This window comes from Argiope bruennichi, chromosome 11 (assembly GCF_947563725.1).
Source record: "Argiope bruennichi chromosome 11, qqArgBrue1.1, whole genome shotgun sequence".
Lineage (NCBI taxonomy): Eukaryota > Metazoa > Arthropoda > Arachnida > Araneae > Araneidae > Argiope > Argiope bruennichi.
Genome location: NC_079161.1, coordinates 63898626 through 63914872, shown reverse-complemented (window position 1 = coordinate 63914872; position 16247 = coordinate 63898626). Strand labels below are relative to the sequence as shown.

The window sequence follows — 16247 nt, the reverse complement described above, 5'->3', positions numbered from 1 at the left end:
GAGTTTCCCTTTCTCTTATATTTAAGATAAAAAGAAATTAATTATTCGATAAGGATGTACGCAGAAAATTTGCAAAATACGGGAAAAAAAACCCTTTCCCAAATCTATTACATAAAATTAAATAAACTAATTCGAATTTTAAAACTATTTTTACGACGTTAGCTTCCATTTCTGCTGATTCATCATTGTACTAAATTCCTGATACGTTAAGCGATGTGGAAATACACAGAAACGATAAAAACGGACATAACATACAGACGAATCGGTTCTTTCATATATAGATTTGTTCAGTACCCAGTCATTAATGAAACGATTTTCTTCCAGCCTTTGTTTACTTAAAAGAAAACTAAATCTATCAGACGATATCTGAGTGTCGTCAACAGCTTCTAAAAATAGGTGGCAGATACGAACTTTCTGTCTCGTGTTTCTCAAAATAAAATGAATCAATGAATCAATATTTGTAAGCAGATGTTTAATAAAAATAGAACTTGAAATGGTTATCGAACAGCTGGACTGAAAGATCTAAATTGGAAGCAGCGAACCCTTTAATGTGCAATATTTCTTCTATGAGGCAGAATTTAAGCCTTTTTAGACTTTCTTTGTATATATATCAGTATCATAATGACGTCACTCTACTGTTACACTTCAGATATGGTGTTTAATACTCGTCAATATAAGTATAGAAATGAAATAATGTAGGGTCGTTTTTTCCCCTGTCGATGACGACAGACCTCCTATCGGGATGGTTATACCGCCGTCGGTAATTGACTTCAAAATTCCTAAGTTGAAAATTTTTCATGTGATTTCGGTTGGGATCAGAGTAGCCATATTTGGGTTATTGTTACATGTTCTTTATTGAAAGAACAGTGTAAAAGAAGAAAATGCATAAATTAAGTTTCTGTCAATTGTCGATTTAAAGAATAACTGCTTTTTCGATAAAATTTGATTTTTTTAAAAATTTTATTTAAAAGTTACAAATTTTTTTGTTAAAGGGAATTATCAAAACTTTTGATGAATATCCATGTTTTGAATTTCATTGAGACTTCGAAAAACATTTATTGAGATTTGAACTGTCTTTCGGACTGTTGGTATCCAGTTTTTGTGTGAACAAGATAAACACTATAAGTCAGATAGTTGAAATTCAATACGAGATATTTATAAAAAAATTATAATCTATGGGAAGACCATCTGTCCATCTTTTCTCATTTTTAAATACGATAACTCTGCATTGTAATTAAGATAGATTCATCAATGCCTCTTTTGATGAATGTCCATATTTTACATTTCATTGAGACTTGGAAAAAGTATGTTGAGATTTCAGTTGTTCCTCGGACTTTCTGAATGTAGTTGTTTAGATAAAAACAACAATTCAGACTACTAAAATTCGGTATGAAGTATTTGCACTAAAATTTTAATCTATTGGAAGTCCGTCTGTCCGTTCCTTCTCATTGGGATACGATAAAACTGAACAATACTATAACTCAAACTGACGAAATTTGCCTTCTGTCTTGAAAACACCAGAATCATAGACTTTAAAATCCATCAATGATTGACTGTTGATCTAATTTTTGTACAAGTGAACACTTAATTCAAAATGCAACTACTTTGATAAATAAGATTTTGCATATAGTCTTATTCCTAAAATTGTAGACCTGTTTCCACATTTCTTCGACATTAACTGAAAGAAAAAAAAAAGTCCAAAAGTCATTCTTGGTTTTCTATCATCCACAAAATAAAAGCTGCGCATTTTTGTGTAAATATAACAAGAACTTATGCAGCGGAATTTGTTGCCCGATTTTAGACACAATTATGCCTTTTTTAATCTTTCGGTGAGTTTTTTTTAAAGCCATCATGTTAAATTTTTAAAACCTTCTTTGAAATATCAAATTGATATTAAAAGCATTAATTGGCTGCAAATTAATCTTCAGGGGAGAAATCTTTTTTTTTCTTTCCATGTGTAAAGTTTTATCGTTTTTGGATTAACTTAGATAGCCTGTGACATGTATAGGTTTCCATAAAAATGAAATTATCAGTAGAGCTGCAAAGTGAATGCCGGTGAGATTCTATAATTCTTATCGAATTATAGATTTCGGTAAGAAATATTAAAACAACTTGAAGTGCGAAGTGAACTCGCAAAATCTTTTAACTTTCGAAAAGGAGAAGGGGGGAAAAGTCATAGATTCGCTAAAAACAAAAGGAATTCTTCGCTTTTGCTTTCACTCTACGCTTAAGAACGAAAACAAAGTCACAATGTGCAAATATAAAAGCGCATAAATTTCGATAGGAACGAAAACGCTCGCCAGCTTTAATCGTAAATATTTTTCTATTTCATATGAAGAATCGAGACCCTTAGATACGTCATCAATTCTCACCCTCCATCCATTTTCGAGAAAAATATAAAGAACACTGCTTCGCATTTTCTCTACGGGAAAATGACTTAACTAATTCCCTTACCTTGACTAATTTCCCTAGTATCAGCGATTTCGCCAATTTTTATTTTATATGAAAGGAAATACTCCAAGATATGTCTTTTATGATCCCTTTCCTAAACCATACCCCAATGTTTTTTTTAAAATCGCAAAATAAAAATCTTTCCAAAATCCCTTAGCAGCATTAACAATATTATTTTGATAGTAATGGTTTGCTTTATTGTATAACTAGCCGCCTTTGGCGACCAGCCGGTTCGCCGGTATTAATATTCGGCAAGATGTTCAATTAATACTTTATGCAACTTGTTCTCACAATATGTATTTCAGTAAAATCTTTTTAAGCTTCACATTTTGATAGTCATATTATTTACTTATACTATTATGTAGGTCTTAAGCAGTTCTATTCATTGTATTACGCATCTCTCTTTCTTTCTCTCTCTCTCTCCAATTTTCTATTAGAGCTCGTAAAATTCAATTTTAAATTAAAGTAGAAAATATGAAGCTGCAATAAATATAAAGGCGTATTTTAGTGAATCCAAGCGTGTCTTTTAAAAAGAAAATACGAGAACTGAAAGTAAAGTCGTTCGGCATAGAAGTCTTATGCGCACTAAAGAATAATTTTCATAATATATAATATCTCACAGAATTATTCAACAAAAATTTCACGGATTTGATAAAAAATTAGTTTTTAGTTTTATTATTAAAGGATATAAACGATGTCAATAATATTTTATTTTTTTCGGTTTTTAAATATATTTCAAAAAATTATTAAGTTTAAATTTTAGACAGCCTTTTGGTCCCGAGGAATCATATTCTACAAAATATTCTTGACACTCCAACTTTTAAATAAATAAATAAACGTTTCTATTTTCTGCGTTCAAATCGAAATGATTTAAGTTTTGAATATTGCAATATCAGAACAATTAACATTTTCATAATCTAGGCCAATCACTTCTGAGAAACTCTGGAAGATAATTGGCTTTTTGAGACGGTCGATGAAATGATCTAAAATCACCCGTTTTTATAGAATAGTGATATTGAAATTTTCATAAATCAGTCAGCTTGAGTGATTGATTTAGTTGTAGAGGAAGCCTTTTTATTTAAAATACCAGCGTTTTATGAATATTTTGTTAAAGATGACACAGAGCAGAGGATCTTTGTAAAAATTTATAATTCATAATTCATCAGAACATTTATTAACTAAAAATACATAAAATGCTATTATTTACTTCATTTAGAGCATTTTGTTAGCTATGCCTATTATTAAAGGTTTACAAAACAGCTGTTGGGTCCTAATTGGAGTATATATTCTGTATATACTAAATCATATTTGTCTTGTACACAACTGATTTATTCATTTAATAATATAGATATTGTAAAAAATGCTAGAAAAATATTTGTTGCATATTTTTTTTTTCTTGGAAAATACCAAATTTCACACTCATTTCATTTCTAACAGACGCAAAGCTGAAAATTACAATTTCCTAGATTTAATTTCCAGTATTAGTTAACGTATTTTTTTAAATTTAAGCTTTTATCAATGGATGGCAACACTTTGATAAAAGTTAATTTTTCATCTTTTACGTGAAACGTGCACGTGCAGCTTACATTTTATTTTTATTTTGCTAGATATAAATTGTTGAAAAGCATGGTTAAATTATTTTTTAAAAGTTTTATTAAAAGTAGAAATCTAATTTTCAGATTAAAACATCAGTATCATTGAAAAGATAATTTCTTGAACTTTAAATGGATGTAAAAAATGATTTTTGTGCAATATTTTCTAAAGTTATAATGGTAAAACGTCAAAATTTCGCTAATTTTTAATTAAAATTCAAAAAAATCGCTCCGAGATGCACATTTCCGACCTCCAAGGTACACACATGCTAAATTTGGGAGCCGTAAGTCGAACGGTCTGGCTTGTAGAGCGCCAACACACACACACACACACACATTGAGCTTTATTATAAGTATAGATATAGATTAACTATATTGGCCGAAACAATTTCTGCGCTTTCCGGGATTGTGGCCGCCCGCCTTTAGCGATCCCTTAATTCGCCCGTCTTATTAGTTATATAATTTAAATATTGTTTACTATAGTCATTATTTTTGTACTTCATACTAATAATTAAAAATTAAAGCTATCTGACGACATCATTTTAAATTGAGGTATCTAAACATAATGAATTTTGATTCTTTATGTTAATTTCATAATTTTTGAGCAAAGCTATAAATAAAATTGTACATTTTATCGCTTAAATGCGATTTATTTTAGCATAAGTCACATTTGAGGTGACAGAGTAAAAGAGTGAAGATATTCTATTCTTTTATTACGCAATTTAAAATACGCAATTTTAATGTCATTGGTTCTATTAGCAATATGAGGGCAACTTTACAATATCGATAATGTAGCAAATTAATTATTATGAATCGTTTCAAATTTGAATTAATGATGAGACGTTAGCTTTACTACTTCGATAATGTAACAAATCAATTATTCAATAATTCTGTATATTATCTTGTATAGCTATTAATAATGCGACTATTTTGTATAAAAATTTTCTCATATTTAATTTTTTTATATATATATGTTTAAAACAAAGGAGTGAATAACGAAATTATTAAATTTCAGAGATATGAACAAACATTAATTTAAAAAATTCTCACATTGAAACTTCAAAATGAAAATAATTTTATATTGTAGAATTTTAATATGGTATTCATACTTAAAAAAAATAAATACTAATTATATTAGTAGATAGTGGTGATTGAACTACAAATCTCAAAAAGAGTACTAAAATTATTTCCCGAATAATTCATCAACATAATGCCGATTTTCAGGTTTGATAAAGTCCACTAGAGGGCGGCATGAGCTTATTTTCTCTTAGTGTATCAACAAAATGTGAAGTAACCGATCTAAGAAAGTCTAAGAGAGGACAGCCAGAGCGAATTTTCCATAATGCGGAAATGATAGACCTAATAAAATCCGTCAAAAGACATCATAAGGGACAAGATATTATTACATGAAAGCAGTTTCATTATAAGCTAGTGCGAATGTTTCCCCGCATTAAGACTACTGGATGTGGCTTCTGATTCGTTCTACAAAGAATAAAACTGAAAAACATTTTGGATTGATGATATCATAATTTTTACACAAATCTCGAATATATTGTTAAGACGCATCAAATTTCATTTTTTTCTCACGTTCGTATACACATATTTCCAAGCCGTCTGATGATTAACTTGTTGACGGCTATCTTCAAAAATTTGGCTAAAATTTATAAAAACGAAGTTCCAAATTTTATCGATCCATCTTGTTAGGTTTTTGAGTTATCCAGTCAATGATTGGTCAGAGACAGGTAGATGAAGTTTTTTTTACTCATCGATGTCTAAAAAAAATGGTGATTCATCATAATGCTGAAGTGAAAATTTTTGACAATTCCAGAACTTTCTCTGTGTATAGTTTATATTAGGGAAAGTAAAACCTGCCAATTATTCTGTAATTTAATCACAGAAATGCTTTTTAAAAAATGCAATGTTATTTTCCTATTCAAATTTTTCATATTTTGTATTTTATTTGGATTTCTTCATTTCTGTTTTTATATGGTATATGAACATGCCAAAAATATTTAGAAGAAGAAAAAAAAAAGCGTTAAAAAGTAATTTGGAGATTGAAAGGTGAAAACTTTTATATTATGGTTCAATTACAAGTATTTGAAACAAAGACTAAATAAACTCTTAGAATACACGAAAATGCTATTAAAGCTTATAAAGTGAAATTACTTAATCCCTTAATTAATGTTATTCTAATTGACCAAAAGATGGCAGCACAAGCGAGAAGTTGCTTTTGCACTGCTGTAAGTAGCATGTAACTTAGTAAACTATCTACTTATTACAGCTTTCTTAGGACACAAACTCTATACACAGTATCAATTTCAGGTTTATATTTCACATTTACGGGTTCTGTAACTGCAATAAACAATTTGTCGTCTTCTTTTTTTGATTGTGTAGGTATATTTCGGTCACACAATAATAAAAATTTGTGAAGTTCAGATTGTTGAACATTAAAATGAAAAGATGTTATTCTAAATCGTAGAACCTAAGCTAGTGTGCGTTGAAAGATAGTTTTAAAGAAATATTGATTCTACTAACACATGAGCGAAGTATGATTCCTCGCTACTTGAATTGATGAAATGTTTTTTAATGTTAGCACCTTAAAAATGGAATGAATCGACTCTAAATTACTTCTATTTTAATTCTCATATGCTTCTTCTAAGAAATGCATTTTGTTCTTATTGTGATACTAGATTTTTTTTTTCAATTTAGCTCTCACTTCCTTGTGTACTAGTTTGGAAATTTTGTACTCGTATGTGAAATATAACCGATTATATCTTAAAATTCTAAAATAATCCAGTGTCTTGATTGAATTTCAATTCAGTTTGCAGGCTATGGAGATGAATATAAGAAAACAATTATTTTAAAGTTGCTTGATTTTTCTAAGAATTGAATTTTAAAATAAAAACTTTACCTCTTTTCTTAAGTGCCCCAAAATAGTCCTCATATCACTTAAGGCTAATAAAACTAAATCAGTTTTGGGAAATTTTTAATGACTTTCATGTACTTTTATCGAAAACTGTGAAATGATAAGCCACTTAGAATAAGATTAGTGAAAGCAGGTTTACAATGTTAATAAGATGTTAAATAGATTTAATTAGTAGTTTTCAAAAATATATTTTTATGAAAATATAATAAAACCTTTAAATATGTTCTACTTCGTAGTCTTTACTTTATAATTCTATATATTATATATATAACATAATTTTACAGATGCATGACCTAAAAGAAGAAAGTTTTGAGATTTTAACTTCAATTTATTTCACCACGGGAGCCGTAATTTGTGCAAAGAAAAAGCGAAGTGATGATAAAATTAACGTCTCTTTACATCACAATACAAGAGCAAAATGACAGAAATTTTTCTCTTCAGTGATTTTACAAGGAGAACTTGATAGAGATTTTTTTACACGTGTGGACTGCGTGTGAATGCTAGGGATTTTTATCTCGTTCTAGGTGTGGGATCCACGGATTCGGCAGTTGTATTAAGCGCGCGTTAGAATTAAAGAAGTGTGAATTGGATCAGGAAATAAGGGAACATTTTAGAATGAAGTTAATATAGGTTAAATTAAAATTTAAAAAATTTAGAAAATGAAGTTTTAAGTTTTATTTAAAAAATATAATTGGATATACATAATGAAATCTTAAATTTCAATTTTTTTCAAATTCACTACCAAATAATTCCACTCACAAGGAATTAATCGAAATTACATGATTTTCTTTACTTATAATGCAATTCTGAAAGTATGAAAGAAATATATTGTTACTGATTTCTCCGGGTTCGCCTTGTAGTGGGTGTATGGTGTGAAATCACAATCAGCAGGCCACAGTAGAAAATAGCGACGACGTTTATTTACACGAAGAACACAAGCACACAGACGACAAATATTTACAGCTGAGACGAACACAGCAGCACTCTACAGTAGACAGTAATCTACAGGTAGTAATCGTCCAAAGCACACGAAGTGGCCAGCAGGAGAGGGGATCCTCGGAGCTTCGCTCTACGGTTTCTCCAAACGGTTGAATTTCACACTGTCTCCTCGCCTTAGCTGCCGACTCATTACTTCTCACAACTGACTACTACACACGACACGACGCTGCTTCTACAGAAGACAACAGGACTCGGCACACAGCAATTCAGCACTCGCTCCACACTCCTGGCTACCCTCTCGAAGACTCGTTACTTATCTACGACTCCGACTCCTCTTCAATTCACCATACCTTTGCAGCTTGAGACTGCCGTCCTTTTATAGCTCCCGGGTGACGGGCCGAGTACCTTCTGAGCCAATCAGGAGTATATGGGCTTATCTGAGTTCCTATTGGATGGATTGTGAAAATATGCGATGTTTCCAGCATTATCCATTTAGTCGCCAAGTCGCTAATTTTCTCACCAAGCTTTAAGATTACTGACGCGGCACCCGATCAGCATCCACAGGGCTGATTGTAAAACGGTCTTTCTTACGATGACATTGTTCGTGCTGGGAAGCAAAATTAATAACAACGATTTTGTCATCGTAAATTTTCACAAGTGTATAAAGTCTGAAAATTCTCACACATAGGGAAATGAATTTTAAAAAAAATCTCCTCCCAAATTCCATCTCTACAAATATGAAACTGATAAAGTTAAACAAATAGTTTCATCACTTATAATAATAACGACGGGTCCTAGTCGACTACAAATTTCGAAATATGTGCTTTATCATATCTTGTGCAATGAATCTTTCGATTGTAAGGAGTACTATTTTAATGTACTCTTGAAATTTTCTTCGCCTCTATACCTACCCAAACAATAGAAATAATGTTGCTAGTAATCTTTTTGTGACTTGCTTCCATAGATGCTACGTCACTAATGCCTAAGAAACGATGCATTTTTGGCGATTTTTGGCGAAGTCTACTAATCTAGAATTTAACTAATTTCTCATACTGAAATAATCAAAAGAATTAGAATAGACTAACACTTTTATATCCCACTTTTTAAATTCGACCACAGTGTTTATACACATATTCTAAGTGGGCTTGTTCTCAAAATGAACTCTGTAGAGGCGTAACGATCAGGGGTTAGGTAGATAACAAATGGCCCTGGCAGTGGCAAATTTAGGCATTTTGCGGGCTTAGTTGAAGGTGCATTATGAGGCCTCTCTTTTAATAGACTCACTTTAGTTAAACATTTTAGCATGTTTTTAATTTAATCAAACATTAATAATTTATATTTACTTGAATTTTATTTCCGTAACTTTTTGAAAGTGTAAATTTATTTTATAAATTTAATTGTTATAAAACATGATTTTAACATAAAGAATTTATTACAGTATTATCTAAATTAATGCTCGGTATTTGAAAAATACTGTGTTAATAAAAATGCACAAATTGAAGCACGTAAAACTTAACTACATTTGACAAATTGTTAATATTATATTAATATTTATAATGCAAGGATTTTATCTTTTTACAAATTAATTAATTAGAAAACTGTATTAATAGCGTTTCTTTAATTGATCTGCTTGCGGCCTCCTTCAGCCTAGCAATCCTTTTCAGTTACCTGGGCTGCCTAGTCGGAAATATGCTACTGACCTCTGTTGATTCTGTTACGGGCCTCAGTGAACGCAAAATTTTAGTGCGTTTATGCCGGTTTTTTTAAGTCAAAAATTATGTCAAAAAAATAAATTTGTTTGGCATTAGCTCTTTTTAAGTCTCTAATGACGACTGATAGTAGAAAAAAATTTTGAACCAGACGCCATTTATACTTGCTACATCTCTGTATCAGTTTTTAGAAAAGAATTCTACGATGGCTTGGCATTAGTATAGTTTCAAAATCCGTTGATTAGTAATAAAAATATTAGCTTTGATTTGAAAACTTTTGTATTATTTTGAACTTTTCTATCCTAAGCCTTTGATAAGAATTGAATGTAAAAACACTATATTTTGCTCTCGGCAACATTTTCCTACGCCGGTAAAACTTCGCTGTTATTATCCCAAGCATCACAGCTGGTAAGAGATCTCTTTAATATCCTGCTATTAGTAAAGTTTTGAAATCCGCTAATTAGCATTAGAAATAGTTTTGATTTGACAACTTTTGAATGATTTTGAACTTTTGAATCCTAAGCCGTTAATCTCGACTGAGAGAAACAAACTGTTTTGTTCTGAACGCCATTTAAATTTGTTACGCTTCTGGAAATTTTCATTACTATTTCAAGCACTTCAACTGTTAAAGAGTTTGCAATATTTTGTCATTAGTCTAGTTTAGAAATCTACTTACAATGAACTGAGTTGGAAATTTGCGTACTAAGCCACTGATGACGATTTAGAATGAAAAAAATTATTTTACCCCTGCGGCATCATTTCCCTTTCTACGCCCCTGGAACTTTGCTTTTAGTATTCTAACTGACTCATTTGTTACTAAAACGTTCATTAATATGATTCTGATACCCGTTGATTTGTATTAGAATAACAGTTCTGAGTCGAAACTTTTGACTGATTTTGAACTTTTGAATGCTAAACCACTGATGACGATTGAGACCGAAACACACACACATACACACACACAATATTTTGACTTGGATAACCCATACTCTTTCTGTGCCACTAAGATTTTGCCATTATTATTCCTTGTACCTCATTTTGAAGAGAGATCTCTACGTTTACTTGTCATTAATAGAGTTTTGAAATCCGTTGATTTGTTTTAAAATAACACGTTTGATTTCCTAACTTTTGAATGATTTGTCTTGTTTTTCTAGGATCCTGGGTAAAATGCTGCAGTTTGTTTTCAAACAGTTTTGCTGTCGTGATGGTGGGTCAGAGCATAGTGGCAGCCTCTCAAGTCTTCATATTAGGCATTCCATCTCAACTAGCTGGAGTATGGTTCGGCGCGACGGAAGTATCACGAGCATGCGCAATAGGAGTCTTCGGAAACCAAGTAGGTTGACAATTGTTTCATAACTAGTTCATATGCTTAGCGTTATATGGAAAGAAACATTATATTTTTACTAAGGTGCAGTTAACTATCTATTTGAAATAATACGAAAGAAAAACCAGAGAACCAGTCCTCCAGCTGCAAACATTAGTCCGATTTCGTCAATTTTTATTTCACATGAAATCTTAAAGCATCGGGATTCGTCGTCAGTGATCATCTACGTGTCACCACCTTCTATTTTCGAAATAAATCTCAGAAATTGATGTATGTCTTCTTTAGAGAAAAACCAGGATAAAAATTCTTTAGTTGCAACTATTCTCTCAATTCTGAAAATTTTCTTTGACTTTTTTTGGCCCTTGGATATATCATTAACTGCCACTTCCCTTCTTCTGCTCTAAAGTTTCGAGTGATATCGCAAAATATAAATTTGATAGATCGACCAGTCTTAACAAATGAACTGATTTCGCCAATCCCAATCACTGTACCCGTGTTCACTTAATTTGAAAGCTGATGATCTCTAGATATGCCAGCATGCTCGTCTGACATCCTAAGGTTTCAAAAGGTACCACAAAATATTATTTTGGCAGAGCTGCCATCCTTAATAACTGGACTGATTTCGCCAATTTTATTCGTCATTCAGTTTCGCCGCTTTTCATGTGTATTTCAGATTTCTCAATCTTTATTGTGTAAGAAAACGTTCAAATAGTATTTTCATTTGGTGTGATAAGATATAGTTCATCTGAGTTCGGTGGCATGACAATTAATTCTATGAATTATGAAATATTAGGATAACTTTAATATTTTATAAAATAGAAATTATCGAGTTACTCTACGTTTCATTGTGTTTTGTTCACTTAGTAGAAAATTAATAAAAATAAATATCTGCTTCGATCATTTTGTAAACAAGCATGGATGCAGCGCAGTTGGGAAGCATAAGGGAAATATAAACAATTGCACATGAGTATTAAGAAAAAATATTAACAAAAATAATATTAAAGAGTGTTTAAATCTGAAACTAAATTGACCAGCTTTTAAAAAAAGAAACCTCATAATGTACACCATCTTAGGCCGTCAAGTAGCTAAATTCTTTACTGAATGACTTGAAGTATTTTATTTTTATTAATTAATTTTTTTTGTTCTTTTATTTAATAAATAGAATTGTTGAAAAAATTTATGAAATCTAAATGTTTATAAATTTATCCGATTTTATTTGGTAAAACATTTTTTGATCCTCTTAAACTAAAAATTTTCGTATCGTTTGAATCCAAAAAGTGGCCAAGTTATGAAAGTTAAAATATTAATATTTTACAGCATTTTACACCATTTTACTGGCTACCTTAAGAAAGATCCACCAATATTGCACGGGCAATTTTAGTCTGGAAGAATTTAATTGTTTTGAATATTTTAATAAAAATGATCGATAGAATGGCACACTTTTATAAAAATATAAAAAAATTTTTAGATTACTGAAAAATGTGTGTCAACAATTCATTTATTAATTCAAAGAGCGTAAAACATAATTCCTTGCGTCATTTAAAGTATTTGACCTTTTGGAAGTAGTATATGCCTGATTGTAACAATTTAAAAAATTACCACGAGGCCATAATTACAGCGGATACCTTTCTTATGTAATATTTTTGATATAGAATATTTTATATACATAAATGTTACAATTTGCAAAATTTTTATATCTTCTGACTTTATTTTAATTAAATTTTTAAAAAAATGCATTGCACAATGAGTTTTAACATCTAGTAGTTATTTGAAAAATTGCACTTTCCGAAACAATTTTCTAAAATCTTAAATGGCTAATATCTCCTCCTTAAGTTACTAATAATAGTTAAAGAGCGGTGGAATATTCAGTGAATCGTTGTTGAATATCAACATAAATGCATACAACTTGGAATGTGAAATCAAGTTTTCGAATCTATTTTTAAGTTGCTCCAAATCTAAAAATTAATTCAAGTTAAAATAAGCATTAATAGTATCGGTACGATAAAATAAATATTATTTAATCATACTTCTGTTGCCTATGTTTTTACGATTTCCCATCCAAATGTTGCTTACGATACTGCGCATACCCAAAAGAAATATTTTTCAATAAATAAAAAGAAATTAACAATTTAATTAACTGTTACTAATCATTTGCAGCTTTTCTTATGTTTCATATTATAGAAGGAAAAAACCTTGAAAAAAATCTATTCAGTAGGTTACATTTCTCTATATATCAGGTACAAAAAAAATAGGCTTTCCTGTATTATTTATATAACAGGGTGTCCTCTAAAACCTTTCTCCCCACATTAACTTAAAAATGGTAACAATACTGCCACAAATGTCGTGTCTAGATATAGTAAAGTGAACATGTACGACTAGATCGTGAAATCGGTCTCAGCGCCATCTGGCAGCAAACAACGGAGTTAGCATTTTTATCTTGAAAATGATAAAAGACAAGGGGAAAAGGCCTATTACAAAAGTGCAAGGCTTCTTCGATGCAATAGTGAAAAAACACTCTGGGCGCAATAACTAGTGCGCTAGTGATATAGGCTAAATTTAATTTCAACAAAATCTGTTATATATAGTTTGAGTGAAAATCTTCTTCCCAATTTAAAAATGCATACATTTAAATTTTTTATGTATCGTATTTCCTAATTTTGAAACGCCAACGTTTGACTAACTTTTGAAACATTTTTACTTTTTACTTTCTCGTATATGCAGTATAGAGAAGGTATAGTAACCATAAAAAAAATTCGAACTAGAAATTTTGACGAATTTCTACATTCTAGAGCACCCTGAGTTCGAAAAAACATTTTTGGAAAATGTCCGTCTGTCTATGAAAAAAATAACTGAAAACCGCTTTGGCTCAAAACCGTTAGTTGGTATACCATATAAGTTCAGTATACGGTCCTTGCACTAAATTTGTAAATTTTTATTAAATTTTGAGTAAAATCTCTACAGAGGAAATACGGCTATTCGAATAAAAGTTAACGATAAAACAAAGAGAAAAGATTCGGTACACAGATTTAATATTTATAGTGTAATCAAATTGTGAGCCAAATCCAAGAAGGGGAATGACTGTCTATCGGTCTGTTCTTTCCAAAGCATGTAAACGCGATCATTCAAAAACGCTATGACTTGAATATATCAAATTTGATATGTGAATTTGTGAAAACAAGTGCACTTTTGTGTCAAATTTGCTTCGGTCGATTGAGAAAAATGTGTCTGAAACGCAAATTCGATTTTTGGATATTATTAACGCATTCCAACATCATACGATAGATTCAGTAAAAAAAATGATGAATAAAATTCATGCCAAAAGTTAATGTTTCTTAACTATTATGCATCAATACTATGCATGGCGTTCTCTAGATAACACCTTTATTAGAGAACATGCGAGAAAGTTTTGTGAAGACCTCTCATGTTGGTTCGTATACGAAATGTGCAAAAAAATATTGAAATCTTCAAAATAATAATGCGACCTTGAAAAGCGACCACGTTCCAAACCTCCCCAAGTTGAAGTACGCAGTTTGTCCGTCTGTCTGTCAATACAACTCAAAAACGGTTTGGGTGAAAATTGTGGTGAGATCATGCCTGTGGTTTATGGATACATCACTCAGTGAAAATATAAACCTCAGTGCAATGTATATAAACTTCCGTGACCTTCAATATTTGGCCCGTTTTCATATTATTAGAGAAAAAAAAATCGCGCCTGTGAGTTATTTTTGGCTGAATGTAAATCAATTGAAACGCAACAACACGTACACGTGGTTGAGGGAGAAGGCCCTGACACGTGGACGTATACAAGCTGTCTACTATTTTTCGACATACGATGAAAAAGTAAGATAAAATAGCTGCCGCTTAAAGTAATTACTTCAAACTTAACTCTCTAATAAAGGTGTTATCTCAAAGAACGCCTGGCATAGCATTGACGTACAATAATTACGAAATATTAACTTTTTGGTGTGAATTTAGCATTTTGACTGCATCTGTCGTGAGATCCATGACGAGTTATTCGGTGATGAATCCCTGGTACCGATTACTAGTATCCGAAAATAAAACTTGTATTTTAAATGTGTTTTTCCAAACCGATTGAAACAAAAATTGGACACAAAACTAAATCCGCAATCGTAAAATCATATGTCAGATTTGATGTAGTTAAGTAATTGTGTTTTTGAATGATGCTGTTACATGTTTCTGAAAATACAGACCGTTAAACGGTCAAACCTTGGTTGAATTTGGCTTAAAATTTGACAGGTGTCTACTTTATAGATGCTAAATTCGTGTGCTGAATCTTATCTGTCTAGTTTTCTTTGTTTTGTAATTATTGTGTTAACTTATATTCGAACAGCCGGGCAGACAGACTTCCACTGAAAGGAGTTTGCTCAAAATTTCATTGTTATCTACAAATTTGGTGTGAAGATATACCTAATTTTATCCATCTAGTTCAAAGCGTTATCTTTGTCTGACAGACGGACCAACAGTAATGGTACAAAAAATGTTTTTCGAACTCGGGAAGTTTAAAAACATGGAGATGCGTCAAAATATAGTGTTCGAATTTTTTGACAATTACTATACTTTCTCTATAGTACGCATAACAGAAAGTAAAAGAGGCTTCCAAAATACATATTCGTGCTATAAATTCTGTTAAAATACTGGATTTTAGCCAAAGATGTTTATTTCGTAACTATCGTTCGCCAATATTAAGCAAGGAATTCGCTGACTTGCCGATTGTCCGCAATTTTATGCGGTGGAAGGGGGATCTTTATTGGAGAGTATACGAAAAAATTTCGGGGAGATCATATTAAAATGTTGAAGAATGCTGCTTGTCTAGTTTTAAAATATCATTTCGACGTTCGTTGATGAATTTTCTTCAACACATTTCCTCCCCATCCGAATCATCAAGTTTATTGTTTGATCTTGCTGACAAGGGGGAAAAAATGCACCATTTTTTTACTTGATTTTTTTAAAGTTATGCAAAGACGACAATGTGAAATTTTTAAACGGGCTGCAGCGTTTCGTTAACTCATTCTAAGTAAACCTTTATACTTGTTAAGAGTTTCAATTTTGTGTTCAATACTTCAATCAATACATCAAACTGGTTTATGGCTGTTATACAGATTTCAAGCCAGATCTGATAACGTAGAAGTTCCTTTATGTCAATCCAAACCACTTTAGTTCAGACAAAAAAAAAATGTAAAAATGTAAATGTATTGTTTGCCTCTGAATGCGATAACTTCATAGCGCTTTGAACCAGACGCAATTCCGTGCATTTTTGAAGAACCTCTGCTTTAAAAAAAATAGAT

The 16247-nt window shown here is 31.2% G+C and overlaps 1 protein-coding gene across 8 annotated transcripts in view; it reads left to right on the top strand.

Moving 5' to 3' along the window:
* Positions 1 to 16247, top strand: part of LOC129956914 (feline leukemia virus subgroup C receptor-related protein 2-like) — a 204357-nt gene that overhangs the window by 158543 nt on the left and 29567 nt on the right. For all 8 annotated transcript variants that reach the window (XM_056068941.1, XM_056068946.1, XM_056068943.1 and 5 more), the window contains exon 3: positions 10772 to 10950. In XM_056068941.1, coding sequence (XP_055924916.1) covers positions 10772 to 10950 — 179 coding nt within the window. The remainder of the gene's footprint in view (positions 1 to 10771; positions 10951 to 16247) is intronic.